This window comes from Argopecten irradians, chromosome 7, assembly GCF_041381155.1.
Source record: "Argopecten irradians isolate NY chromosome 7, Ai_NY, whole genome shotgun sequence".
Taxonomy (NCBI): domain Eukaryota; kingdom Metazoa; phylum Mollusca; class Bivalvia; order Pectinida; family Pectinidae; genus Argopecten; species Argopecten irradians.
This window is the reverse complement of record NC_091140.1, coordinates 23,944,611-23,972,130: the sequence shown is the minus strand read 5'-3', so window position 1 is coordinate 23,972,130 and position 27,520 is coordinate 23,944,611. Positions and strand designations below refer to the sequence as shown.

At 34.4% G+C, this 27,520-nt stretch overlaps 1 protein-coding gene across 2 annotated transcripts; it reads right to left on the bottom strand.

The window, feature by feature from the left end:
• Positions 1 to 1,245: 1,245 nt before the first annotated feature.
• Positions 1,246 to 27,470, bottom strand: LOC138327920 (sister chromatid cohesion protein PDS5 homolog A-like). 2 transcript variants are annotated; one of them, XM_069274378.1, is made up of 29 exons: positions 27,346 to 27,470; positions 23,970 to 24,081; positions 23,561 to 23,758; positions 22,098 to 22,184; positions 21,623 to 21,720; positions 21,235 to 21,361; positions 20,917 to 20,997; positions 17,043 to 17,183; positions 16,642 to 16,757; positions 16,119 to 16,359; positions 15,612 to 15,763; positions 14,537 to 14,650; positions 14,208 to 14,240; positions 13,312 to 13,409; positions 12,902 to 13,041; positions 12,212 to 12,427; positions 11,461 to 11,551; positions 11,013 to 11,082; positions 10,558 to 10,681; positions 9,817 to 10,302; positions 9,009 to 9,328; positions 8,641 to 8,773; positions 8,060 to 8,182; positions 7,685 to 7,741; positions 7,111 to 7,253; positions 6,010 to 6,603; positions 4,439 to 4,564; positions 4,039 to 4,171; positions 1,246 to 2,999 (listed from the first exon to the last, which is right to left on the bottom strand). In XM_069274378.1, the coding sequence occupies exons 2-29, from the start codon at positions 24,066 to 24,068 to the stop codon at positions 2,967 to 2,969; spliced, it is 4,374 nt and encodes a 1,457-aa protein (XP_069130479.1). In that variant the 5' UTR covers positions 24,069 to 24,081; positions 27,346 to 27,470; the 3' UTR covers positions 1,246 to 2,966. The 2 variants fall into 2 exon arrangements, with proteins under 2 accessions (XP_069130479.1, XP_069130480.1); XM_069274379.1 differs by having other exon boundaries at positions 27,364 to 27,449.
• Positions 27,471 to 27,520: the final 50 nt, after the last annotated feature.

Below are 27,520 nucleotides of genomic sequence, written 5' to 3'. Positions count from 1 at the left end.
ACAGAGAAGGAGAGAGAATTCTTTTCTTTCATACCTACGCGTGTAATACTGGCTGGTCTAGGGCAAAACACCCATGTCGCCCGAGGCTGTATTGCGCCCGAGGCTGTATTGCATGGCTTCCCATGCAATCAAGCCTCGTGGGGTCACGCCGTCAACAAAATTTCTATTTCCTCGGTAAAATTTAAACATTTTTTCACAAAAGTGACTGGTTTTACTATAAAAAGATGCACACAACAGAATTTGTGTTGAAAATACCAAGTAATTTTTCATGTATGGCAAATTGATTTCCAGTCGTGGATTTCTTCGAATTTATTTCAAAAATGGTGGGATATTATAGTTGTAAAATTGCAATAAAACGTCGAGGTATGAAAGAAAAATACTCTTTCATAATTGGATATGCAAGCCTCGGGTTTGACTACATTTTGTGACCCTTGGGTAGAATATCCCTATCCATCATATCCACATGTGAAAGTATTATAGTCTACCACTTCAGCTTGAATAAATTAGCCGTCAACAAACTTCAACCCAACTCCTCGTCATCATTATCGACCGACACAGCCATCATAGGACGACACATACATCAGGCTACACATTCAAAAAGGTATTACTTTTGGCATACATGAGCAACAACAAAAAAAGTATTTTAGTTTATGAAGGCATACAATCTTAAGTTTTGTTGTATGAAATTAATACAGGAATAATTTGAATATGCTGAAAATCATCGACGTCATAATGTCGCCATCACTTCTAGAGTCCGGCGGTATTGGCACGTCAAAAGGTCAGTATGTACTGGCACTGTGAAATAGTCTATACTTTGTAAAACATGGGTGATTTTGGTCATCTAATACCACAGTTCTCAACAAATCAAACCCTTTCTGTGTGTGTATTACCAATACCAGAAAACATTGTTCAATTGATTAATTAGGCATTACAAAAAAAAAATAAATCTTCGAAACTAATGTTCAAAGATTGCTCAAATATCATAACGTTGTTTTGGACACATTTTGTATCTTTTGTGTAAATCGTTAATAAGATTACCTCTATTGTTTTTGTTAGACTGTTTTTATCTTAAATATGCAATTTATTATTGTTGGCTTTTTGCAAAAAAATCCTGGTGCTTTACGTTATGTATTAAACAAAATATGGAACTTTAAAGTGTGTGAACATAACATAAGAGATGTTAGTTTTACAAAGATATTCAGAAATTTAAAAAAAAACAACAACATTAAAACACAAAAGCGAATAAACTGAACATTTCAACATTTATTTATCAATGTTTTTCATTGATTGTAAGATGATGAATCTAATGTCAGAAGTACTTTGTACAAGGTTAAGTTAATTCTCTTGCTCTCACAACGCCGCATAACACACTCAATGACAGGTCAGAATGTAATTAATCCTTGTTTAGGACAAATTTACTGGAGACCACCTAAATGACTACATGATTTTAACAGCTGATGCCGTGAAGTGAAGTCCACAATGTTAACAAAACGCAATGATATAACTTAATAGTGAAAACACAAACAAGATGCAGATCAAATCAATGTGAAACACCATGATTAAGACAAATCAGATAAATAAAACAACATGGTTGTGATCAAACATTTTGCAATAAATAAAAGCTGAAGATTTCAACTCCCTTCCATGTTAAAATAATGTATTTTTAAATTTGTTTTATAACGTAAAATACCTTTCATAGTCATGAATTCAAAAGTAGTTGGCTTTCTTATTCAAATTATAACTGTTAATTACATACTTATTGCTTACAAAATTGGAATGTTTATATCTTCTTGCTAAGATTCTTTTTAACACAGGATTATTGATACTGATGGAGAATAGTTATCCTCCCTCCTAGGTATGTTTCTGCCAAAATATCCACAGTCCATACCTATCATGACCATTTTCCAGTTATTATGATTTTCTCGCTATGCAGGATTATTACAAAAACACCTACCGGTATTCAGGTGCAAAACACTGCAGACGGAGTTTTGAAAAATACAACCTAGAAGACCTAGTTTGGTTGTTTATTTCATTAGAGGATCCTTTGAATGAAAATCTATTCCCTTGATGTTTCAAAATAACTATCATGGATATGCTAATCTCCATCATTAATGACAAGTCAATACTTCAAGAGACCGAGACTTACAATGAATGCAAGCAATGCTACTGGAGTTAAAATGACTAGCAATGAACATCTGGAATAATTCTCACATTTCTTTTTTCACTCTTAGAAAAGTATATTATTGGTAAAACGAAACAAGAAAGGTGGACCATCACAACTCTCAATGATTATAAAATATTTAAATTGCCATTAAAAACCTGTTTTGTCACAGACACCAGGCTCTCAATGAAACCAGGGTATGTCACCACGACGGTGATGGCTGTGAGATTCAAACAAGACTCAAAAAGGAGTGCCAGAATAGCACAACACAGGTTCTATAGTGATGAAGGGCTCACTGTTAACTGTCACTTCTATCCTTGGTAGTGCTTTTAATTTCATCATCGCATCTCGCTCAAGGCAGTGCAGGAATAAATGTTCAATCAGCGGATAAAAAATTCCAATGTCTTTTTAATGGATAAACATTCCAACCTGTTGTAAAATTTCCATTCCATGATCGTTTCATCTGATGTAGGGTGAAAATGAATGAAGATGTTTCTGATTTTCTCATTACATTTCAACCTGAGATAGAATTTATCAAGCCAAACAGTACTTCCACATCAGAACTGTTTTCAATATGCTATAACATCTGTGAAGAAAGTTTTGTTAAAAAGAGCTGCCCTTCTTATAACTGGGTACAAGGCTGCACTAGCCCAGGAAATATCCTTGAAGTCTCTATCGCCACTCAACATGCCGCTGTTCAGAGTTTAGCCTGTTGACTCTCTGGGATTGGCTACTGTTGATGCCGACAGTGCAACACCCATCTCTGATTTGTTGTGTAGTTTCTGAATACTGTTCTTTAAGGAACTCATTTCCTTTTGCCTCGAACTCTTCGTTTAACCTGCAACAAAACAAATAATATTTATTTTATCAGCAAATAGTTGAAGATTATTGATTCTTTACATTATTTTCCAAATGATTAAAAGCAACAAAATATAGGAAACATTTCCATTTCATAAATATATTCGCTTTAAAACATGTCGTGCAAAAACCTGTAGTTTTTTTTTGTAACAGAGCGCAATACTATAAACCAACTAGTTGTTTTGTATTTTGTGGGCTGTTAAAATTGTGAGTATTTTGTGGGCTATGTTAAAATTTTGTGTATTTTGCAGGCTATGTTAAAATTTTGAGTATTTAGCGGGCTATGTTTTAAGTTTGTATTAAGTGGGCTATATAGTAATGAAATCATAAAAATGAGTCACTGCAAAAATGTTTCAATATAGGTTAGTTTAACCAGAAAAAATCTTTATATTAAATCTCCGTGGAAAGGTATATAACATAAAATTAAGTCCGCTCAAAAATATGGTTTACAAAACAATGTAAGGGATCTGGACCTTTGTGCTTACACATGCAACAATCGGCCAATCAAGCTTAGGTGAATTCTCTCTAGCTGATAGGTATAGTGCAGTTAGCAGTTGCATATATTTGTTTGTTTGTTTGTTTGATTTATTAACGTCCTATTAACAGCTATGGTCATGTAAGGATGGCCTCCCATGTATGCGGTACCCGGTGTGTTGCGTGTATCTTGTGCGAGGTGAGTGTACTGGGAGACTGCGGTATGTTCGTGTTGTGTCTTCTTGTATAGTGGAACTGTTGTCCTTTTTATAGTGCTATATCACTGAAGCATGCCGCCGAAGACACCAAGCAACACACCCCACCCGGTCACATTATACTGACAACGGGCAAACCAGTCGTCCCACTCCCTGAGTTGCATATAAACCAGGATATTTGATGTATAGTTTTTACTATGTACATATAGTTATTACTGCAGTTACAGTTCAAAACACCTCATATCAAACACTATCAGTAAAGCTTTTATGATTTTTATGATTTTTTTTTTAACTGCAATAACACTTTTTTTGACATCACAGAATACTTACACCACTTTCCTCCTCTGTGCCAACGGTCTGTATCATCCTGCTAAGTGTATCTAACTTGCTCGGTGAACTCGAGCCATCGGTCTCTGGACTATCACCATCAGATGTACCATTTGCTAACACTTTTGCCCTCCGCCTGTAATGTAGTAAAATCGTGCATCAAATGTGTTTCAGAATAAGTTACTGTAGATATTCTTATAGAAGCAATCAAATTGTTGCACATAATGAATGTATAAAAGATAAACAGAAAATACAATTAGCGTAAATTTAGTTTCTTCTCTTTTGATTTCAAATACAGAGCAATACCATCATTCATATATACAAGATTTAACATAACAGATACAAAGATTTACATAAACTGATCATACACCATATATATCAAGATTATCAGCAGAACACCTACACATTTTTGGGAGCTGTTTTTGTACTAAACTGGTCCATTTTCAGTTGTTTAGTTGCTCGGTTAGGTGAACCAACATCAGAGTCGGCGTCTGATTCTCCCTTTAATTTACTTCGTGTTAACGCTTTTCTGAAAATGGATTTGTAAAATGCGTTAGAATTGATATAGAAAATAACAAATATCATTGAATTTACAGAAAACTGAAGTATAACATCTAGTATGCAATCCTCATCCTGTTTATTTAAAAAACAAATACCTTTAAGCAACAAATACTTTCATGTCATATAACTAGCTAGTAGTGAAATGATCAGATTCATCCTAATACGACAAAAAAGCGATCATTGGTGTAAATATATTTGATTCATTTTGTCCAAAATTTTGATTACATTCGTTTCTATTAAATAGAATAGTCTTTTCCGTTTTTTTAATAATGGGCTGTTTCCAGCTAAAAACATAATATGGCACCCAGGGTAGGGGCACTTTAAAAAAATTGGGTATATGGCTTGGGTGGTTTCATAAAAAATAAAAAATCCACCTCTGTTTGCCAGAGTTGGGATTTTTCAATAAATAAAATTCCACTTCGGTGGGTGGGGGGGTCTTTCTGAATAGAAATACTTTTGAAATAAAATAAAATGCATAAAAAAATTTTGTTGTTTTATAAAATGTTGTTTGTCAGTCAAACCCCTGGACCAAAACAAAATTAAACATTTGAGAATAATTTTAATTTCTGTCAATAATTAATGTGTTGTTTATCTTCAATAAAAAACAATCATTTTTATTTCATGGGTTGTTTTGATATACACGTAATGACAGAATATTTTATTTAAAAATATTAATATACATTCAAACTTATCAATGGTACAGAGAAACAATGGATTAATTTTGGAAAAATACTGTTTGTCATCAACAGATCATTATTTAAATTCACTGGTATTAAGTCGAGGAGATAGTGGCAGTTCACAAGCTAAAGTGTGAATGTTCTAGATGTCTACACTTGCATTACGTTTGTGAAATACTTCTGTATCTTTAGTAGAATTCCGCTGGTTCTGCGAGGATTGTATCTTTATACAAATTTAGAATAGATGCAGCATATCAAACAATAGTTCACTGCACCACATACTGTGCAATTTTGTCCCGGGACTCTTCAGTGATACTAGAAATCAAAATATGTAAATCCAAAAAGATGTTGGAGCAAAATAAAAAAATTAAATCGCTTCTATACCATAGTCTTGTTCACAAAAAAATAGATATGTGTGAGGGTCAACAAAATTGAAAATCGCTTCTATCGGTGACTCTACAAATTTCAAAGTGCCTTCCCCCCTACCATATATGTTTTGCTGGAACAGCCCTAATGCAGAAACCTCAGCCGAAGATGTATTTGATTGGCTGACAGCTTTCTCACTGAACAAATTACAATGATTGTAACATGAATACGACTTCTTGTTATCATGGCCAACAGGATTATATTCATTGCTGTATTTTCCATGCACATTACACAAATGTTACTTCACAATAAGCAGTAGTGCTTTGATTTAGACAGTGCAGTAGCTCATAGTAAACCCCTGAACACTCACCCTGCTTTATTTGACGGTGGTCGACCTCTTTTCACCGGAGGTCTCTCTGTTGACGTATCCACGGCTTTCCGTTTTCTATTCCCTGAGCCTTCAGAATCAGATTTCACAGTCCGTTTTGCACCTCCTTTATTTGTCCCATTCACAATTGAGGATTTATTCACAGATTTGGAATCTACATTTCCCCGTCGTGGGGATTCACTACTACTCCTTCGCGGCGAGGAAGCTGGTGAACTAGAAGCGGACTCCTGGCTAACTTTCTTTTTCTTAGTCTTTGATTGCTGTGTGTTACCTCTCTTACTCTCCATTAATGCCTTAGGCTTTGGAGAATTGGAGTCCTGAGAAGAACTAAAACTTTTCACATCTGGAGAACTGTCTGTAATTTTATCACTTTCCCCAGAATCCTCCACCTGTTTTGGCTTCCTGCCCCGTTTGGCAGGACTGTCCACAGATTTTGGTGGCCGCCCCCTTGGTTTGGGCTTCACATACACATCCTGGGTGGCTTTGTCCTTCTTTTTTGGTCCTCTTTTCTTTGGTCCATCAGGAACAGGTTTAAACATTACTTCCTCTTCACCTCCAGAATCATTTTCCGAGTCACTGAAAACAGCACAAGGAATTTTAAATTAGCCATACTAAGAATATTGATTGACTGTTATGCAAAGAGAAATGTCTTGTTCGATTCACAATCAAATTTAATATCACCATCAAAACAATTTCCTCCTAGTACTAAAAAACATGTATCCTCAAATATATATAGATTTCATATTTAGCTTTAACTCAATGAATGAATGTATGTATATGGTTTTTGTGGTTGTTGGTGTTTTGCTGTTAAGAAAGAAAAGCATTACAAAGAAATATTGTGAATAAAACATGTTGAAAGATCTATAAAACTAATGTCATTTACAAAATTTTAGAAATGTTATGTAGAAAAATTTGTAAATCGTATCATCAGTCAATTAAGTTTTTGAATGAACATCCTTGAGATCTTTTTAAACATAAAGGTATATCTTATGATCTTCTATAAGATTCTTCACTACCATGTACAGAGGATTCTAGCTATTTGATCAGCGGATTCCTTTGTAATGAACAGTACGAGACACTGACCTCATTGTTTGAGCTTGTGTTGTTGTGGCCTTCTTTTTCCTCTTGGGTTCTCTGGGACAAACAGGCAGTGGATTAACGACGGGACCAGGACTCTCCACGATAATCTCCTGGGCGCTAGGACCTTTGTTCGTCTGACCCTTCCGCTGGAACAAATCAAAGTGAATTTATAATATTGGTAAAAGTAACTGTAGAACATGTAGTAAATAGCTACTGCCCACATATCACTACAAGGTACTGTATAGTTGAGAACATTCCGTGATTTCTTTAATACTACATGATAGTCAGAAATCTTACATTGACAATATCTAACCATAATTGAGCTATATTGGTTAATCATACTCTAGTTCTTTCAATTTTATTCATAGGTATGAATTTTTGTGAAAATTAAACTTAATTTTGAATATATAGCAAAAATCTATTCCCAACAAATAAAGAAAATACACAAAATTTTTGTATACAGGAATTTCTTTCCGTGTTTGAAAAGAAATCATGTCTACTTGGTATAATTCATGTGGCATTCCTTTACATTAACAATTTTTGTATGTATTTATTTATTGGTGCTTTTTAAACCTACCTTGGGACCATCAATCACAAATTCTTTAGGTAGATAGCTTTTTGTGTTGCTGTAACTCTGAAATTGAAGAGGAAACAAACACGGTATTACTGGGGAAACAAAGATATTAAATTGTTGCGTATTATGTAGGTATTTTGATCAAATTGGGAATTACTTCAACTCATGTTAATAAAGCTTTTCTTTTTTCAATTAAATAAAAGAACTTTAGAGAAATGCAGTTGCTGGTTTTTTTTAAAGATTTTGCAAGATAATGCTACTAAATTACTTCATTGCTGTGGCAATTTATTGTCACAATTTATCATCCATGAAATATAAATCATCCATTAAATTAAGTTCTGTTTACAGTATCAAATTCATATTTCCAATAAGCTTTACCTTATCTGGTCGAGTAAAGAGTTTTGCTGGTAACACCGGCTCCACGGTGGAATCCTTCAGAGTAATGTTTGAGGGCTTACTGTTGAGGATTCCTAGGGCCACGTCACATACACTGTACAGTTTCTGTAATAATATCACATAATTAACTTAATGTACATACAGTAATAAGAATAAAAGGTTATATTGTTCATGTGTATCGAGTTTCAACCACAAAATAAAGCCTAAACGTTCGTTTTGTCATGAATGTGAAAAATTCTGCTTGGAATTTTCAGAGATAACAACACATACTATACGAGATATTTGTATTTAATAGTTTGAAAATCAGAATTTCCAATGTTTCCATAGATACTCCTAAAAAGATGGACAAGATCTTATCCTGAAAGTATACTATGCTCATCTTGTGTTCACATGCTTGAATTTTGTGTTCATAAATTTTTTTAGTGTGATGCATCATACCAATAGTTATCATTTGATAGTAATGTGTTTAACATTACATGCTTGAATGTTGTCATTATGTTTATAAACCTTCTAGTTTTCATGCATCAGATCACGATAGATATAAATAATGTGCAAGTACATACCCTGTTCATGTCCTCATCATCAGGATCCTCTGCGTCTTTAGTCTGTTTGATGTTCTCTAGCATTCGTCTGAAGAAGTTGTAGTTGTAGTCTTCGCTCTTGTTAATCAAAGGCTCCATTACAAAGGACAAGCATCTGCCAAGTATATGTACACATATATCTGACATCCGATTTAAAATTAATCATATTGCTTATTACATAATCTAAATCAAACTCAAACTTGATGGGCTATCAGGCTTTTCAGTTTTCAGAGCGCAAATCTAACTAGGAGTCGAATATAGTTGACACTCGATACTGATGTTTTCATTTTCATACAGTGACATATAAAAAGTTTTTAAAGCATGTTTCCCCTTTAAAAGCTAGCACTTACTCTTTGATATTTTTGAGAGCTGTGACATCGTCATGTGTGGGGAGATCTGGATCGTGAGCGAGCAGATGTATAACATATGGTATCACATAGTCTGGCATGAAGTGAAACATGCGTCCCTTTATCGCCGGCGTTTGTTTTAGATACTCCCGTCGTTTGTTGATGTTCTGTTGATAGAAGATCTTGACCTGAGCCCGTCGTTCTCGTAGTGGATCATTGGCTGCCAGGCAGAATATGCTCATGTATTCCAATGGCAGCTTCAGACTTAGAAGTCCTTTGTGGAGTTTTAGTGCAAAGTTTAGTCGTACATGGTAACAACTATCCTGTATAAAATAAAGAAATTAAAGTGAACAATTATGATTGTCTGCCAACAACAACGCATACGTCATGAAAATTCTGTACAATTCAATATGGGTGAGTTCAGAGAGCCGGACTTCTAGTTACAAACTACACAAAGTTCCTTTTATGTTTTCTGAATTTTATGATATTATCCATGTCTCTCAAAATGTTTTTTTTTTTTTTTTTTTTTTTTTTTACTTTTTTTTCTCTGGACTGAATTTCAAATAGCTGCTTTACATGAATTGAAACATCTTGACTTAAATATCAGCAATTTGTAAACATTTGATATTCATCAACAATTTAAAGATTCGTATTATGGCTCAGTTTTCGACAAGAATATATTTTTGTAACCAAATTTTTGAATAAAACAATACATTTGATGACATCAATATTTATACAAAAACTTCCAATCAACATATCAATAGAGTAGTCAGGCTTTATCAGGGAGATAAATATTCGGTATAGAACTTACATTCATGAGAAGTGCCAGTGTTTGAAACTGATCCTGAGATATAAGCTCCGAGTAACAGCGGTCTTCTGCCAGCTTCAGCATACAACATCCTGCCTGTAATCTCAACCTGGCTAGCTCTGGTTTGTTCACTTTTCCTCGCTCCATCAAGTCACCCTCGTGTTTGATAACCGTGAATAGGAGTCTTAAAGTTGATGTCCCCGAGTTGTTAGCATTGCTCTTGATGCCCTGTAACCAGCGAACTAGGAGTTTCATAGCCTGGACCTTCGCCATGGTTTCCTCAGTAACATGATGTTCAGAATACCAACTCTCCACACTATCTGGTCCAGATGTATGGTCCTGCATTAGCAGTTCTTTTACAATGACTTTAGAGACAATGTTCTTCATTTCAGCAGAGAATTCCTCGGGGCAGTACAGGGCGATGTGGCCAAGAGCAACGATGGATGTCAAGTAATTTGCACTCTCTGGGTTCAGGGATTTCTTCAGGTGCTGTAAAATATACAAACACTTATTTTTAGACAATTGCATTAAAACTTATAGAGCAACATCCTACAAATTCATCCATCAAAAATGATCAAATTCACTCCTTTACTTTTTCTTCTTAAACCCCTTTTTTTTTAAACAAACAATATCTGGTGTAAGATAAAAGAAAGTATTAGTCAAACATTGAATGTTTTGGACATGTAAAATTCAGACACAGTAGAGTAGGTTAGAAAGTGAATAACACAAATGCCACAAATTTACCTCAAATATCTGTCCGAATATGAGTTCCTTGTTTTTACACACAATGTTGATACAGCGGAGGGCATGTTTACTCTGTTTGGGATTGCCTAGCTTGGCTGTACTCTGTAGGATGGGAAGCAGACTCCTGGAAAACAGAGATCATATTAATTAATACAGAATTAAAACACATTCTGGATTATCATCTCTATGTTGTCTCTACAGAAACATTGAGGCTTTATCAGATCATAGATGATACCTTCAACAGCAGTCAAAAGTTTTGTTTTTGGGTTAAGCATCCAGAAAACAGATTTATCCAGCTACAGTAAACAACTTGAATGGTTAATTATTCTATTAACAAGCATGATTTGGAAACAGGGTCCCACTATAAAAGTAAGATGTCTTACAATGAAATATCATCATTAAATCAGTTTCATAGAATTTTGTCTTTCTTTCAGTAATTGGCTTGGTATACTTACGAGTATATAACTGGTAGTTCTGCCTGTAGTTTTCTTCCAGTATTAATGAAGATTTGTAGGGTCAGGTCAGCTGTAATGTGAGGGATGAAGAATTAGTTAAGGTTTGCATTATGCAATCACCTAAGCAAAGGTTATGAAAAAACCCTGTATTTTGCTTTCAGAAATCTAAGGGACCCCATTTTGACATTATACCTTAAAATGGATCCATATACAAAACACCCAGCACAAATTTTGTAAATGTCCTTTGTTAGAAATAATAAAGCAGTTTGCATGTTTCAAAAGTATATAATCATGAGCTATTAATTTTTTTCAGGCTTACTTGCTTTGTATTAATCATATTCTATAAGCAATATATTAAGCTTTGATTTTTGATTTACATTCTACAAGTAATATCCAATCATCAAATGTATTTATATGAGCTTAAACAAATCACAAGTTTGTAACTTACAGACAGCTTCATCCTCGTGTTTAAGGAAGGTCAGAAGCTCTTGGTATGTCTCCTCATCTTTGAAGTAATATGGATAAACAGTAGATAATGCCTGCAAATCAAGTAAGATATTTTTGGAACTAATTTTCATATTTAACTTACTACACTTTTGAAAAAATATAAATTCTTTTACTTTACCTCTGTCATCACAAGTTTCAACCAGAGATCCCAGAGGGATCTTGGCGCCTACCAAAGATTGATCTATGACCGACAATTGACAGATTGATCTTTTCTCTACTTTTCAAAACTTCAACTACCAAAATCCAAGATGGCGGCCTGGCATACATATGAAATTTGAGAACAATCCCTTCATTACTTTCTAAGAAATAGCAATAACAAAAATTGTTAACAAGACGCACCAAGGACGGAAAGGGCTTTTATAGTCCACCATCTGATGATGGTAGGCTAACAACGATTTTAAAAGTTGACAATCAAATTAATATCTAAAGATCCCAAAACGACATGGGTAAAGTATGATATACTGTTGGTTGGTACCATCTTCTAGTGATTGTGATGTCACAAATATCACGTCAGAATATGACACCAGACACGACAATCTACTGAAGGTGGAACTAATCGATGGTAAATAAACTTCACCAGTGTCCTTTTAGTATCTCAAAATTGATGTATATGGTTGTATCTTTCAATTTATCTTTCATTTTACCAGTGTAAACCACTTCCCCTACACCTATTGTCACCTATCCACACTTACTGTGAGTAGTCGTACTCCCTTCTCTGCTGCGTCCTCGATGCCCTCTGTGATAATACCTAGACCTCGCACTGTCTCGTCGACATGTTTAACCAGCATGTTTATAGAACTGGCATCTATCATAACAGGAGCCACTCTCTCCAATAGTAGTTTGACTGTGTTATAGAACTGGTTCTGCTGGCCAGGGGCAGGACTTCCTAGTTTCTTCAGCACTTCACGCTAAAAATAAGTAATATATGAGAGTGATATTGCAGCGACAAATCATCCAATTAACATTATTCTTAATGTACAAAGGGGTCTCAGTATCCCCTTAATAAAGTTGAAGTGTTCATCTTTTTTATTTTCTTACCAACACAGTAATACTAATTTTTAATAGCAATATTACAATATTGATTTTTTTTTAATATAATTGTAATATTACTGGGTTAAAACAATTACTTTGACCTATATAACTTTGAACTTTTGATAATTTTTTTTTTTTTTTTTTTTTTTTTTAAACATTTTGCATCCAAATTTCAAGTTGTTGATACCAATATTCAATTGATGTAGCATCAACACATCATGACTTTGTATTAAACTTAAAAACATTCATTTTCTGAAAGATAATCAAGATTATTTAGGAAAACTTGAAGAAAATGTTTATATTAAAGAGATTTTCAATTAAAGGCTTGAATTTATGATATTTTTCCATACCACTAGTTCTTGTGCTCGTTTGCAGGTACAATCTTCACCAACCAGCAGTTTCATGTATTGTCTCATCCGTTTATCTTCCTTCAGCATCTGACACAGTTTCTTCAGGTGATCCGAGGACTTTCCGGACTCGGGTAGAGAACCTAGGGACAAATAAACCAATAACAACAATGGAATCAATATTGAGATAATCTATTGATTTCATACATGTTTACTATTTATGTCAAGCAAGGCAAATGACTGAAAAATATTATGTACTTCCCACCCAACTCTTCATGTGTATCAGAGAGCATGCTTATATTTTTAAATGAGAAGTCTTCTGAATCTCACAACCTTTGAATGTTCAGTTGAAAACAGTAGTTTTCTTCTCAACCTTCCAAATCTTCATTCACAGCAAGTATTTCTGTACTTACGAGCTAGAGCAGCGATTCTTGGGTTAAAAGACGGAACATTTCCTTGTCCTTGTTGCTGTTCAAATGAGTCAACCAGCTGATGGACCAGATTCTTCACACTAACAACAAAAGCATATAATAAATATTTTAATGAATTTTAAAAGTGGCAATCACAATGAAACACCTCCAAAATCCCATCATGATCATTAACTAGAATTGTTGCCAGAGTGGACGACTAATGTCCCCGCTGCACAAATTTAGTAATAACTCCATTAATAGGGGACACAGCAGAATCCTATATAGTATACTACACTCCCCTTTATGTCAGAGTTCTGTGTACCAAATTTTATTAAAATCTGTCAAGTAATTTAGGAGAAGTTCACTGGAACTGACAGACAACCCAATTCCAGTATACCCTCACTTTACTTCGTTGTCAAAATGTTTCTTATCGTGATCATGATTGTAACAGCAATATCCCATTTGTGTTAGAACTTGCCCTTAGGAGCAATTTTGTAAACTATCAGCTTTTCTGTGAAGATGACATTAAAGATGCTCCACCGCCGACAGAGCATAAATGATATTCATCAATTGAACAATAATTGGTGTTAACACAAAAATTGATATGAAATAATTTATTTTGCCTTTGGTGCATGCGCAATCAGTACTTCATTCCATATAGGATATAATGCCACAGAATTTTTTCAGGATGCAATTAATTTTTTATATATTTTTTTTTTGAACTAGAAGCTCAAACTTTTCAATGGTGGTAATGGTATAAAGTAAGTAACTTTTGTAACTAAAGAAAAATACTAAATCGTCTGCTCCTGTTTTTGATAGAGTAAAATTACCATATGTCAGCGGTGGAGCATCTTTAAGGACTTAATTATTAAACTTATTCCAAATATGGAAACACTCACGTATTCTTGTGTTTCAGCATCTCATTAAATGCCCTGTAATGAAAGTAAAATTGAATTGGTAAAAAGCTCTCACATCAGAATATTATCAAGGCAGGTTTTGAATACACGTGTTTAATCATATTATCATAACAAGCGATATATCATTTTATATCATCAATATTTTCCCCAATGAACAGATGTATCAGACTGCATAATATTTTACAAAGTAAGCCTGTTGTCTGTTATACTACACAGTAGTTTATAGTGGAGATGATATTTATAAAAGCTGTTTTCTTTTCTCGTATTATCTCAAACTCTGGCATTCAAGAGAAGAAACAAAATCAACCTACTTCACAGCATGGTCATCCAGTGTACAGTACATTAGTAGAAGTCGCCTCATCTTCTCGTCAACAGGTGAGTTATAGGGCACCAGGCAGGTGTTAAACACTCTCTCTACCAGCAACCTACAAACAAAATGCACACATCAATACAATTCTGATAATGTTATGTTTAGACATTGTAAATCGAAGATTTGCTGTACACTAGAATTCATTTAGACAAGAGGCCCATGGTCACCGGAGTTCAGATACAGAATGAACAAAAGACATATAAACACTGTATATTGGCCCTTGAAATCAGTCATAACTTTGAATTTTTAATCTATGAAGAGTATTTGGTTCCATCAAGTCTGTGAATTTCGAAAAAAGTTTTTTGGAATTTTAGTCATTTTTAACCAGGTTTGGCCCCACCCCCCCTGGTCCCTGGGGGTCAGCGAGGACTGATATGGATATGTTAAAATGTTATATCTCAGGGCAATAATTCTAACAAAGTTTGACTCATTTCCTATGAAAATTGAGCAAATAATGCTCATAAAAGTATTTTCCCCTATATCAACTTTAGTAAAATTGAACCCCTCCCTAGGGGACAAAATGAAACCCCAGGATCTTATAATTCAGAATGTTTTTAAAGGATTTTAATACCTTTCCATCTATGAAGAGTATTTGATTCTACCATTTCTGGAATTTCAGAAGAAGATTTTTGAAGTTTTAGTCTATTTGAACCCTTTTTGCCCCCACCCTTCAGGCCCCTAGGGGCTGAAACCATATAATTCACAATTGACCTTTGGCCATGGAAGGTTTCTGCAAAATTTCGACGAATTTTGTTTAGCAGTTTTGGAGAAGAAGTCAAATTATTAATTGTTTATAGTCATACGACGGACGACGAGAAACAAAAGGTGATTAGAATAGGTCACTTGAGATTTTGTCTCAGGTGACCTAAAAACAAGTTGTTCAACTCACACTGGGGTATTGTTCTAAAATAGTTCTATGAAAAATCAAATTTTCAAAATTGTTACTGTCATTGGAACTGAATGAAAATTATAGACCAAACTTTACATTGATGTTCTGATAATGTCAATCTACCCACCTGTCCTCGTTACTGTTCTGGTAATAGGCATGGAAAACTTTGTCCTTGACCCAGCACACCTTCTCTTGGTTAGCCTTATCCACCCTCTCAGAGAATGTGTACTTCTTGTAAAGTTGACCAAGTCCCAACAGGGAGTCTCTTCTGATCTGGTACTGTAATAGACAGGTTTATTTAGTTTTTATTGAATCCTAAGTTCAATAAAGTTATTTCAGCTATCAAAGATCAACAACCATTTCTTTTTCTAACGGAAAATGTAACATGTTGGTACAAATCCAAGAAGGATAAGGTTTCTAAGTAAAACTGTAATTTTGTTTGCAAAATAAAGAAAGATCTGATTTTTCTGGAAAAGAAAAATTTAATATTTCCCTGCGAATTCTATTCTTTTTAAACTCATGAAGAACATTTGCTATCTGGCTTTCAAGTTCACCAATCAGAAACTTCATTTGGTCCACAAAAATCTTAAGACCTGAGTTTGATACAACTATTGTGTCCCCATAATAATTCTACCTTCTTGTCAAGTGTGCGTTCCTTGATGAATCCCATCAGTTCATCTGTAATACTGTTGAAGTCTTTCTTGGCCAAGCTCAGTATCGTGTTGACCACCTCCATTCTGACGGTCTCCTCGGGATCATGTTGTCTGATCTTGAGTTGTTCGACGATATCCTTGTAGGTCTCCTGATGGTTCAGGATAAAGTGTTGTGCGTACGACACACAGGTCTGACGCACATGGATGCTGATGTCATTAAATCTGTAGAGATCAAACATTGTGATGTTTAGAGACATTATAAAAGGAATACATTTTAGAAGAAGGTCATCCATTTTAGTCTAATCTTTCATTTAGGTGAAATAGCATTTCATGGAAATCCGAACTATCCAAACATAATATAGTAGTGTTTAAGTTTCAGGTCACAGTCCGGCAGAGCCATTCCAAAGGATACATAGGTATCAATGAAAACTATAATTATTTCTGTATAGATTGAATGAATCCATGAACATAACAGGAGGTATTGTGAGTGGAATAACTACCTACCTTCCAAGAAAACAATTCCAAAGTGGTCGATTTTGTTCAGCAAGATTTGATCCTTGATCAGAAAACATTTTGGCCAGAAGTTTTGTGACAGCTTTCCTTTCCGATTCCTCATTACTCTGGAAAGGTTAATTTTTTTTTATATCAGGGTGTTTGGATAGTATATCTGAAAGTTTGGTTCAGTCCATACGGCTGCGGCTTTAGCATTTGCTATAAAGTCAAAGGTCTCATACCATTTTTAAGAGAAAATTTCAATTTAGCCACCTAAAAATGATGGAAATACAGCAAACAAAATCTAAACTTCTTTTTAAGATGCTATATAAAATACAGTTTTACAAAATATTAATTTGTTATTTTCAATCATGCATGTTCATGTCTATAACAAATGCGGTTGTGAAGTTTACCTTGAGTTTGAACTCGAGCTGTGGTAAAACAGCCAGCAGCACACTCGGTGATATGTGATTCAGCTCATAAATCAGCTCATACAGTCTGTCAGATACCTCGCTCTCCGACATCTTCCCAAGCATCAAGGCATTGTTAAAGAACTGAAAGCAAGATTATTTGTAAATAATATATGTTTTCCCCCACAATATGTTGCAAAATTATTATTTTTGAATATTAACAAGACATTTGCCAGTTTCATTCTTCTATTACGTTTGTCTAAATTTTAACCCTTAGGCTGCTGCAATGGTTTGTATGGTAATGGCTCTCAGTGCTACATTAATTTTGTAAAATCAAGGGAAATGATAACTTAATTATAAATGATTATATCTTGAAAACTATTTGCATTATGTAAATAAAAGTTATAAATAATAATAGTTTGTTATTGCCTGTAGTTTATATTAATACTGTTTATTCCGCAAATATGCTTCTCGTTAAGCATACAGGTAACAATACAGGTGACTAAAGGTAAAAATATTAGGTTGTATCAAATAATGACAAGAAAACTCAATTAAAATTATGAAATAAAACCAATTTAATTGTGTAACCTACATGTATTAAGAAGCATATGACTTAATCTGGTTATTAAGTCTTTGAAAAAATCCAGGTAAAAACTTCTAAAACTAATTAATATTCACAAGTAAATTCTTGATAATTATTCATGAAGGAAAGAAGCTAGTTTAATTTCTGATCTATCATCACATAGTGTATGCATCTGCATTATGAACCACATATTATCTCTATCTTAGACCAAGTTACCCTTAAAAGTATTGTTATAGCTCATGTGAATCCAGGTAAGTCATTTTCAGTCAGGTGAAAGTTAATCAGTAATTAGACAATATAACTTGAAACCGATCCTAAACAATTTCTGAAAAATTGTTTTTCAAGTGCATCATGACTGGGCCAACAGTGGTGTAAATCACCTAATCTGGATAAAACCCAAAACCGTTATCAACGTAAAAGAAACACCTGCATCTCATAAAACGTAATCATTTTTCGTTCGTCTGTTTTCTTTCAACATGCCGGTCATTGACGGTAAACTTCGTGTAGATAATATAAATAAATTTGTTTGAACAACTTTATTTTCTATACTGTAATCATCCAAAAATGCTTTTAAAAAGCAACTAGCTTACATTTATTCATGTTATGCACTAATTTCAACTCGCCTGTGAACGGAGCATTGTCAAAGTCAATCTTGTCGTCTGTCAACACGGCAGCCGGCCGCGTGGGGGGCTGCCTCATGTTCTGTATTGGCATCAGGCACACACTTATTTATAGGAGAAATTGAAATAAAGTTGCCTTCTATTGGATCCCAATCTAAAGTATCTGACCCTTCAAATTTACTTTCAACTTCTGACACATCGCTAGCAAAGAACTGTTGTACAAGTTCTGCATCACTTCGATCTATCGGAGCGGCCATTTTGACGAGTCAGTATACCATTCAAATTCCTTCCACACCTGTGGTTATTTTTAGCGTATAATCCCGAGAATATCGAATGTAATGACATTAGAACCAATCAGAAGCATTCTACTTTCGTTTTCAGTCATAATTTTAGCAACAAGGGGGAGATATGACGATCGGATCGCCGGTTGAAAACTCGGGAGTCAAAAAACGGTAACAATATACTGACAACGGGTGAACCAGTCGTCCCACTCCCGTTATGCTGAGCGCCAAGCAGGAGCAGAAACTACCGTTTTTATAGACTTTGGTGCGTCTTGGCCAGGGGATAGAACCCTGAGCCTTCCTCACAGGGGCGAGCGCTCAATCAAATGCCAAAAGTGAGGTGATGTCAAGGAAGATGTTAAGAAGAATATATCAATTTAGGCAAAAAAAAAAAAAAAAAAGTCTGTTTAGGGTCCTCCAACCCTACCTAGATTCCCCCCCCCCCCCCCCCCGACCCTAAACTTTTTATTGATAAAAATTGAAAATCTTGTGATTTGTGATGCATCATTTTTTCGTTTGCGTCCATGGTGAAGTCCCCCATCTTTTGGGACTTTGCAATCGAACACATCCCGAAAAATGGCAGCCATGACAGGTGAGCCAGCTGGCGAAACACAGGCAAACTAACCGAGGTACGGACGCAAAACGCTAACCAGACATGACAATGGAATAATGAATGGCAACCACCAATTAATGAACACCTCAGGCACAACATTCTAGGTCCTGTCAGTGGGTATTTTAGGCATGTGGCCCACTTTCAGCATGGTATGGCTAGCGTGTTGTGTCAGTACTGCGGTGCCGGTGAATGACAGCGTTGAGGTTTTGTGAGTTAAATATCGCTTGTAAATTAAATATTTTGTTTCAATCCAAAGTCAGTATACATATGTATTATATTTCAAACTTCTTTGATAATATGCAGTCTGCATGTAGATTATTCTGTATATCTACAAGACTATAAAGCAAAAATGAAAAAGGCAAGTTTTTCCATTATTAAAGATACTGAAAGAATTTAACATATATTGCAAAATTGAAACAAGAAAAAAATAAAAATAAAAAGACAATTATTTGTAAAAGTTGTAAAAGAGAAAGAGACAATATGTATAGCAGCATGTTAAAGTATGGTGAACCATATAAACTGACTTTTTAATACATATTTTAAAATATCATGCTAGTACATAGGCAATAAATCTGTGACATGAAAATTATATAAAACAAGGACATAGTCATTTAGATCCCCCGCCAATGGAGATATCAAAGCTGAAGTAAGTTTGATTGTGGAGACTTATGTGTATGAAAAAAACCCAGGAAAAAGGAAGTTGGGCTAAAGAAAGATGGAGTATATTTCAAGTAGAGCGGGGCTGCAATTGTTGAATCAGGTATACAGCCTTGGCATTTATATTAGACTATATACACAAAGATGGTTGGAGTTTTGCAAAGAAACATTTACCATTTACAATGATATTTTCAGCAATGTTTCTATGGTAACTGAAAAAATGCAAAAAAATGAAAACCTAAAAATAGCAAAAGGTACTACTCGACCATAAAAAGAATGTGTCTATGAAGTTTCGTGGAAATATATCTGCTGGTTTTAGAGTTATGCTCCGGAAATGAACCTGCTACAAAAATATGATATTATCAGCAATGTTTCTATGGTTACAGAAAAAAACACAAAAAGTGAAAACCTAAAAATAGCAAAAGGCACTACTAGACCATAAGAACAATGTGTCTATGAAGTTTCATGGAAATATCTCTGCTGGTTTTAGAGTTGTGCTCCAGAAACGATTCTAACACAAAAATCTGCCATTTTCAGCAATGTTTCCATGGTTACAGAAAAAAGAACAAAAAGTGAAAACCTTTAAATAGCAAAAGGCACTACTAAACCATAAGACTAATGTACCTATGGAGTTCCGTGCATATATCTCAACCTGTTTTCCAGTTATGCTGCGGAAACGAACCTGGTACAAAAATATGATATTTTCAGCAATGTTTCCATGGTTACGGAAAAAATGCAAAAAATGAAAACCTAAAAATAGCAAAAGGCACTACTAGACCATAAGACCAATGTGTGTATGAAGTTTAGTGGAAATATCTCTACTGGTTTTAGAGTTATGCTCCGGAAACCATTCGTACGGACGGACGGACAGACGGACGGAACCCATTTGTATATCGCCCGCCAACTTCGTTGGGCGGGGGATAAAACAATATGAAAAAATCTGACCTACCTACCCTATTTTTTTTGTTCTTATGTGACCCTAAACTGACTTTTTTTTTTGTTTTTGTTTTTTTTTTTGTCTTAAGAAGAAATAAAAGATAAGATCCTAAATTTAGTCGCTTTTTACGATCATGCAATTGGGAATGGTGGTGTTTATTTCACTAAAACAAATCTGTTAACTTACTGCCTGTATGTACGGCTCTATAGCATTACTGGTCCTGATCAGCAAATCACGGGCCATGTTGTAGGCAACACGGTTCTGGGTCTAAAGATATGGAAATAAGCAATTAAATATACACGTCTTTAACTATCAATTAATAAGAGGACATCATCAACTATGACATCATTATCGTGCATGTACAAAAACAAGTGTATGAAGAATCCTTTGTTTTTGGTGTTATATAACCCTCCCCTTACAGATGTATTAAATACAATTATAATTATTAAAGATAATTTTGTTTTGATAACTGGATTTTTTATATTAACTTGCACATGTTTGTACCTTATACGGTTCTATGATGTTGAGGAGGATAATGTCCAGTAGTTCCTGAGACACAGCGTCGGCTTCTGTGATCAGTGGGGTCATCATGTCCAGTACAAAGTTTCTCACTTTGCTAGAATGCTTCTCACTATATTAAATAAACATTCATATATATCAATTCATATAAATGACAAATGTAAGGAAAACAACATTTAAACAAAGTCAAAATTTCCCCCAGGATTTGAAGAAATTGGTGACTTTATCTATATTACTATATCTAAATGCAAATTGTTTCACATTATATGAATTAAACATGGAAGAAATTCATCATATAATCAATCAACAACTTTGTCCAGAATTCCAAGTACCATTAATTAACGAGCATGCCAAAGATATCTGAAATACTTACTTTATAATTGAGAACATCAACTGGAAGAGGTTGCAAAATATCTCTTGGTTGTCGTCTAGTTCTATACAGATATTGAAGGACTTAACCCATGCCAGATTCTGTAAGATATAAAACAAATAAATTTATTAGTACTAAATAGTGTTCAAAATGCTATTTAAAAGACATTGGTACAGATATTTATAATTTGAACAACTGCCTTTAGCAATATCAGTGATGAAATACTATCTTAACTTCAAATAAAAAATATCTACGAACAAAAATCTAGATAGAACCAATCAATGTCAAGATTTTTTTTTCTGATTCAACTGCTATACATTGCAGATAATTATACATGAATTCCTAAAATATGAAGGGCTAGTGATACTCGTGACGATACCTTCACCACTCGACCATCACTATTTCTAGGGTCAAATATGGTCATACAAACAGGAACAAAGATGGAGCTTAATTTTAATATATATGACATCAAACTAACCTCCAGAAGATAGAAGTATCTTTTAAATGTTGGAGAATCAGGATCTTCTAACCCTCTCAGTTGTTTAATGAAGAACATAAAAATCTCCTGCAAAAAAATAAACCAATGTATATATTATTATTCACAAGGAGAAATCTATTATTGGTACCCAGAGCACCTAAATATTGTGTTTAACAAGATATAAAGGACCAATTTCCTGAAAAATGATTTTTTTGAAATCAATGTAAAATGCTCCAGGATATATTACAGTCAAACCACGATGATTCAAACTCCGATGAATCAAATTTCTCGCTGTATCGAACTTTTTGTCTGGTCCCGAATTTTTTCACTATATAACATTACTAACTAACCTATGTATGAATCGAAGTTTTATGAATCGAAGTTCTCGATGCATCAAACTTTTTTCATGGACCATTTGTTAAAGAACTATAGGTAACCGACACTCGATGATTCGAATAAAAATTTACCTGTACAGATCAGATGTTCGCCGATACCTGAGACATGCTGTCATGCCTAGCTGTCTCCCGACGGCCCTTCGCCGGACAATAGGGATTAATGACAGCTTGTGTTGCTTGCTTGTTATCATCAAGATAATTAATATCACTGATCAGGCCGATACCCGGTGCTTTGTTTTTACAAGCTGCGTTATTAAATCCTTAGTACGGCAAAGATACCATTAGTCGTTTTTGATGTTCGCCCCCGCCATTAGTAGCGGTTTTGTAGAATTTACGGCACAGTAAATAGCGAGCCACATTACTAGTAACTCATACTCAAAACTGTTACATTGCAAAACTTTGGCATAAATACTGGAGCAAATCGATCATTCTAAATTTAAGTATTTTGTAGGTGTTGTAGGGCTTTTGGTTCCTCCTTTTTAGTTTCGTTTTTACAACATGTTTTCGTTTTTATATTCATTCTGTAATATTAATGATTGCTTAAATAGTCACCAAACGTACACATGAACATGGGTTAGGCCTAGTACACGTAAGTCTTATTTATAATATAAATGTATTGCTAAGTACTAACGATAGCAATACATGTGATTAAATGCATACTTCGTTTTTATTTTGTTTTGTTTGTGGTAAATACGATGATTATAAAGTTTACAAACGAAGATGACATGTACCAACTTGAACTACCACAGTTGGTCACGGTAAAAAAACATCGGTCTATTTTCAACCATGAATAATTCCAGGTCTGATGTTTCGAAGTTTTTCTAACGGTCCCTTGAACTTCGATACATCAAGTTTTGACTGTATATAAGGTTAATAATGAATATTTTCTGACATCCATAAAATGAAATAAATTACATAATCACTTCACAACTGTTCTTGCCAATCTCAGTCCATTCAACTGCACAGAAAGCACCAACTTGGAACTAATAAATCTAATTGCATAAGACATGCATATTATTACATACATTTTTCTTTAATGTTAATTAATTAAAAAATATATCCATTTACCTTAAGTAATGAGGTCTCTCTGAAAGGAGCCTCTGGAGCAAATATCCTGAAGACATCCGCAATACAACAGGCAACAAGAAGTCGCACATCCTTGCTCTGATGGTCCATGTAGAAGTCTGTAGCCAGACTTATGGCTAATCCTGAATACTCTTCAATGTTGTCATCCTGGCCCATGTCCTGGAAAGCTCGGGCCAGCAACTGTACAAACAGGAACACAAGAGTCAATAATCTAAAGGAATTGTGAGTACAGGTGTTAAACTGAAAAGAATTTTGAAATTCAGTTCTATATTTTGACCTTTCATACAGAATTGTGAAATTCTCATACTGATCATAAGTTTTGTTAGCGAAATATTACCTTAGCTCTTCAAAAGCAGCAAGATAAAAAACACATTTCTCATGATCTTATTACCTTGAGCCTTCGAACCAACTCGTCTTTTCCCAGCTCATCAGAAAGCTCCTTGCACCCGGCTGGGTACACAACCTTGTTACTTCCCTTTGCTACACTCATCTTAGCATTTTACCTACAAACAAGAAATTTACATTTAGTGTTGAAAGGAAATCTTTTCACTCCTGAAAAATACAGAAGTGTCTGCAAGACAAAAATAAAATGTTCTGCAAGTGATGGGCTGATGTTCGAAAAAAAAAAAAAACCCAAAAAAACTATCATTAATTAAGAAATTGCAAAACCAACTAATCGGAATTCTTCGATTCTAAATCTTAAGATTTGTGTCACGAAACTTGTTTTTTTTACCCAACAGACACTGTTCCCATACAGTACAGTATCCATCATGATGCATTATTCTGTCACAATGAACATGTTTACAAGTGATATTCGTAAGTATTTCTTGTCAGTTTATAAACATAATTGTACACTGGTAATAATCTTGGAATAGTATTTGATTCCAATAAATCATGAAAATTCCTGAATTTGAAAAATGATTATAATTACTAATGATTGATTTTGACATTCCGATTATCGAATATGAAAATGAAACATATTCCCATCCCTATGTTCTGCTATCTATCTTCCTCCAAATCTGTGCTGGACGGGGCATGTTGGGATGTGATGGGATGGTATAATAATTTGAACAGAGTTTGTGCCGATAATTCCATAAATAAGGTCCTTCTTTGGCAAAATAGGGTGAACCCCTTATATAATTGGAATGGGATTTCAGAAAAGTAGGGTGCTGGGGTCCTCTTCATTCTCTATGCTTAACAAGCAAGAATTCAAGGGAAGTAGATGTGTCGCCTGCACAGCATCACAAAAAATAGCTATTTACAGTTGAAAACATTGATAATTATTAGGTGAAGTTATCACGTCCTTTAAATCTTGTAAATATTGATGGATTTTGACCATGTAGTATCAAACCATTCTGATACCTCATTGATATAAAAACTATGCCAAATTTAGTTGAAATAAGAAAATAAATATTTAAGTTATCGAGCGGAAACCATGGATTTATCTGTTTTGACAATTTTAAATCCTGTAACTCTTGCAAAGAATGACAAATTTTGACCATCTGAGATCACATCAGTGTTCTCCCTTAAGGACATTTTCAAGCTGGTCCTAAGGACCGACTGACCCTAAAATTTACTGGTGCTGAATGAAAGTTACTGGTCCTTACCAGTGTTCCCGATCACACAGAAACGTGTGTGAATCACGTACAATCTGTTTTATTGCACGCGTAAATTTGACAACCTGTACGTGCATGCACCCTTAAATATTTTCCATTATTTGGTGAATATTGTTTCTATTATCTCTGATTTTGATTGAAGAAATCGTAAGTGTGGCAAAACGTGTTTTACGATACCGGAAGTAATCCTTTCAGTAAACATTAACTGACCAAGATTCTTACATCGCTCAACCATGAACATGTGTTACCGGAAGCAATTTACGATGCAAATTTTAATCGTGCGATAACAACTAGAGTTGTGTATGTCCAGCATTATCATAGGGTATGAAAATAAACTTCAAATCAACATGATTCTTTGAACGAGAAAATAGTTTGTGACAGAAATCGGCTACAAGACAGCGATACATTTTACCAGCGACATGTTTTATCTAAGTCATGCCTTTTAGGATCCGCACATTCACAGACTAGTAGGGTTACAAATCTGTAGATCTATAAAAAATATTTTGAAAATTGCTTTTCAAAATGAATTTATAAATTAATTGCAATGTAAGATGGACTTATGCATATTGAGAACATGATTTTTAAATGAAAAAATGACACAACACAGCAGACATAAACCATACGTCGTCTGTTCATGCATATTTTATCTGATTGAATAACTTGCAGACAAATTTAAGAAGCAGCAATATTGTTCAAAATAAATCAAACAAAGAGATATATATCTAACGCTGTTTTTAATTGTTTTTTTTCCTTTGGCGAAATCTACGTTACTTTGTCTTTATTTTCTATCAAAGAATACACATGGGGAAAATATGCAAATATAGTGTACCCCTTAAATATGGCACTGTACCCCCATTTTGCAAGCTAGGGGGGTACAAAAACCCCCATTTGAAAAAATGACCGTGAACACTGCCTTACAAAGTTACATTTCATCCATGTATAGTTTATACTCTAGCAAATTTAAAGTAACAGTTTTACTAACAGAAATATCCACATATCTGTTTTAGGATCATGCGCTCTCAACAAAGTTGACTGAAAACTAGAATATTACAAAAATCTGTTTTGTACAATTTGATTTTCAATTTTTCTACAATGCTACTGCTACTTTTGTTTTATATGGATGTAGTAGTCTACATAGTAAAACTGGACCAAAAAGTTACCGGTCAAAGGACCAGTTGCTTGGCAAAAATTGTCTGCCCTACTATAAAACTGCCGATCATGGGCAGACGGACAGGCGTTAATTTCGAACGCTGGATCACATTAAGATAAGGCAATATACCAAATTTGGTTGAAATCGGAAAATAAATACTATAGTTATTGCATAGAAACCATTTCCTAGATGCCGACATAGTGATACCTAAGAGTTGCACTTGCATTGCAGGCGACACAAAAAGGATATGGGGACATTGTAAACGCAAATCTTATATCCATAATGCACAACACACCACTACTTTTCGTTTCAAAGCCAAGCTAGACATGTACATAGTATATGAAATACCACCACGGCAATGCAATGTGATCAACAATATTGGGGTACAAAATCGTGGCTTCTACCATTGCTTAAGAATAAGACATGCAGGTCCTATGAAGATGTGCTAGAATAAACTATGTTCGACAACTATTTTACAAACCTAGCTAGCTACTGCATCTAGATTATGGACAGAAGTTGACATAACATAAATAAACAAAGCTCAAAATATCCTTATGACACATTTATACATAATCATAAATACAGAATCAACAGTTTAAGGTACCTAAATTAGGCCTAATGAATATTTTCTAATTCTACAAAAGTACATAAATTTAGCAACAGGATTTTTTCCTGATCATACATCATGATCGATGAGAGATTTTTTTTATAATCAATAGGCCCCAGCAAAAATTAACAAAGAATGACCCGGTCAATCTTTTCATTATAATATTGGACCAAATAACTGTCAAAGCGGCAATGGTCTTACTTACAATTATTTAGTGCAAAATACAGTTTTTCTTTCCTACGGAATCATTGTTTTTCAGCGGCCATTTTGTTTTGATGCAGCTTTGTCAAAACAGCGGGTCTGTTATGAATTTATAAACCCGTGCAATTAAATATCACCTTATAATAAATACTATACACTGATGTAATCTTTAACCCGAATATCAAATACCTACATGTAAATTATATTTTACTTTTTAGATGTCCTTAACCATGGAAAAATGTAAATCCTTCACCGCAAAGGATATGAAACGGCGCCAAACCATCCACCATTGAGCAGCTCAAATACACGTAAGTAAGCTTGCATTTGATTGGTCAATAAATTATATAAACTAAAACTAGAAACGCGAA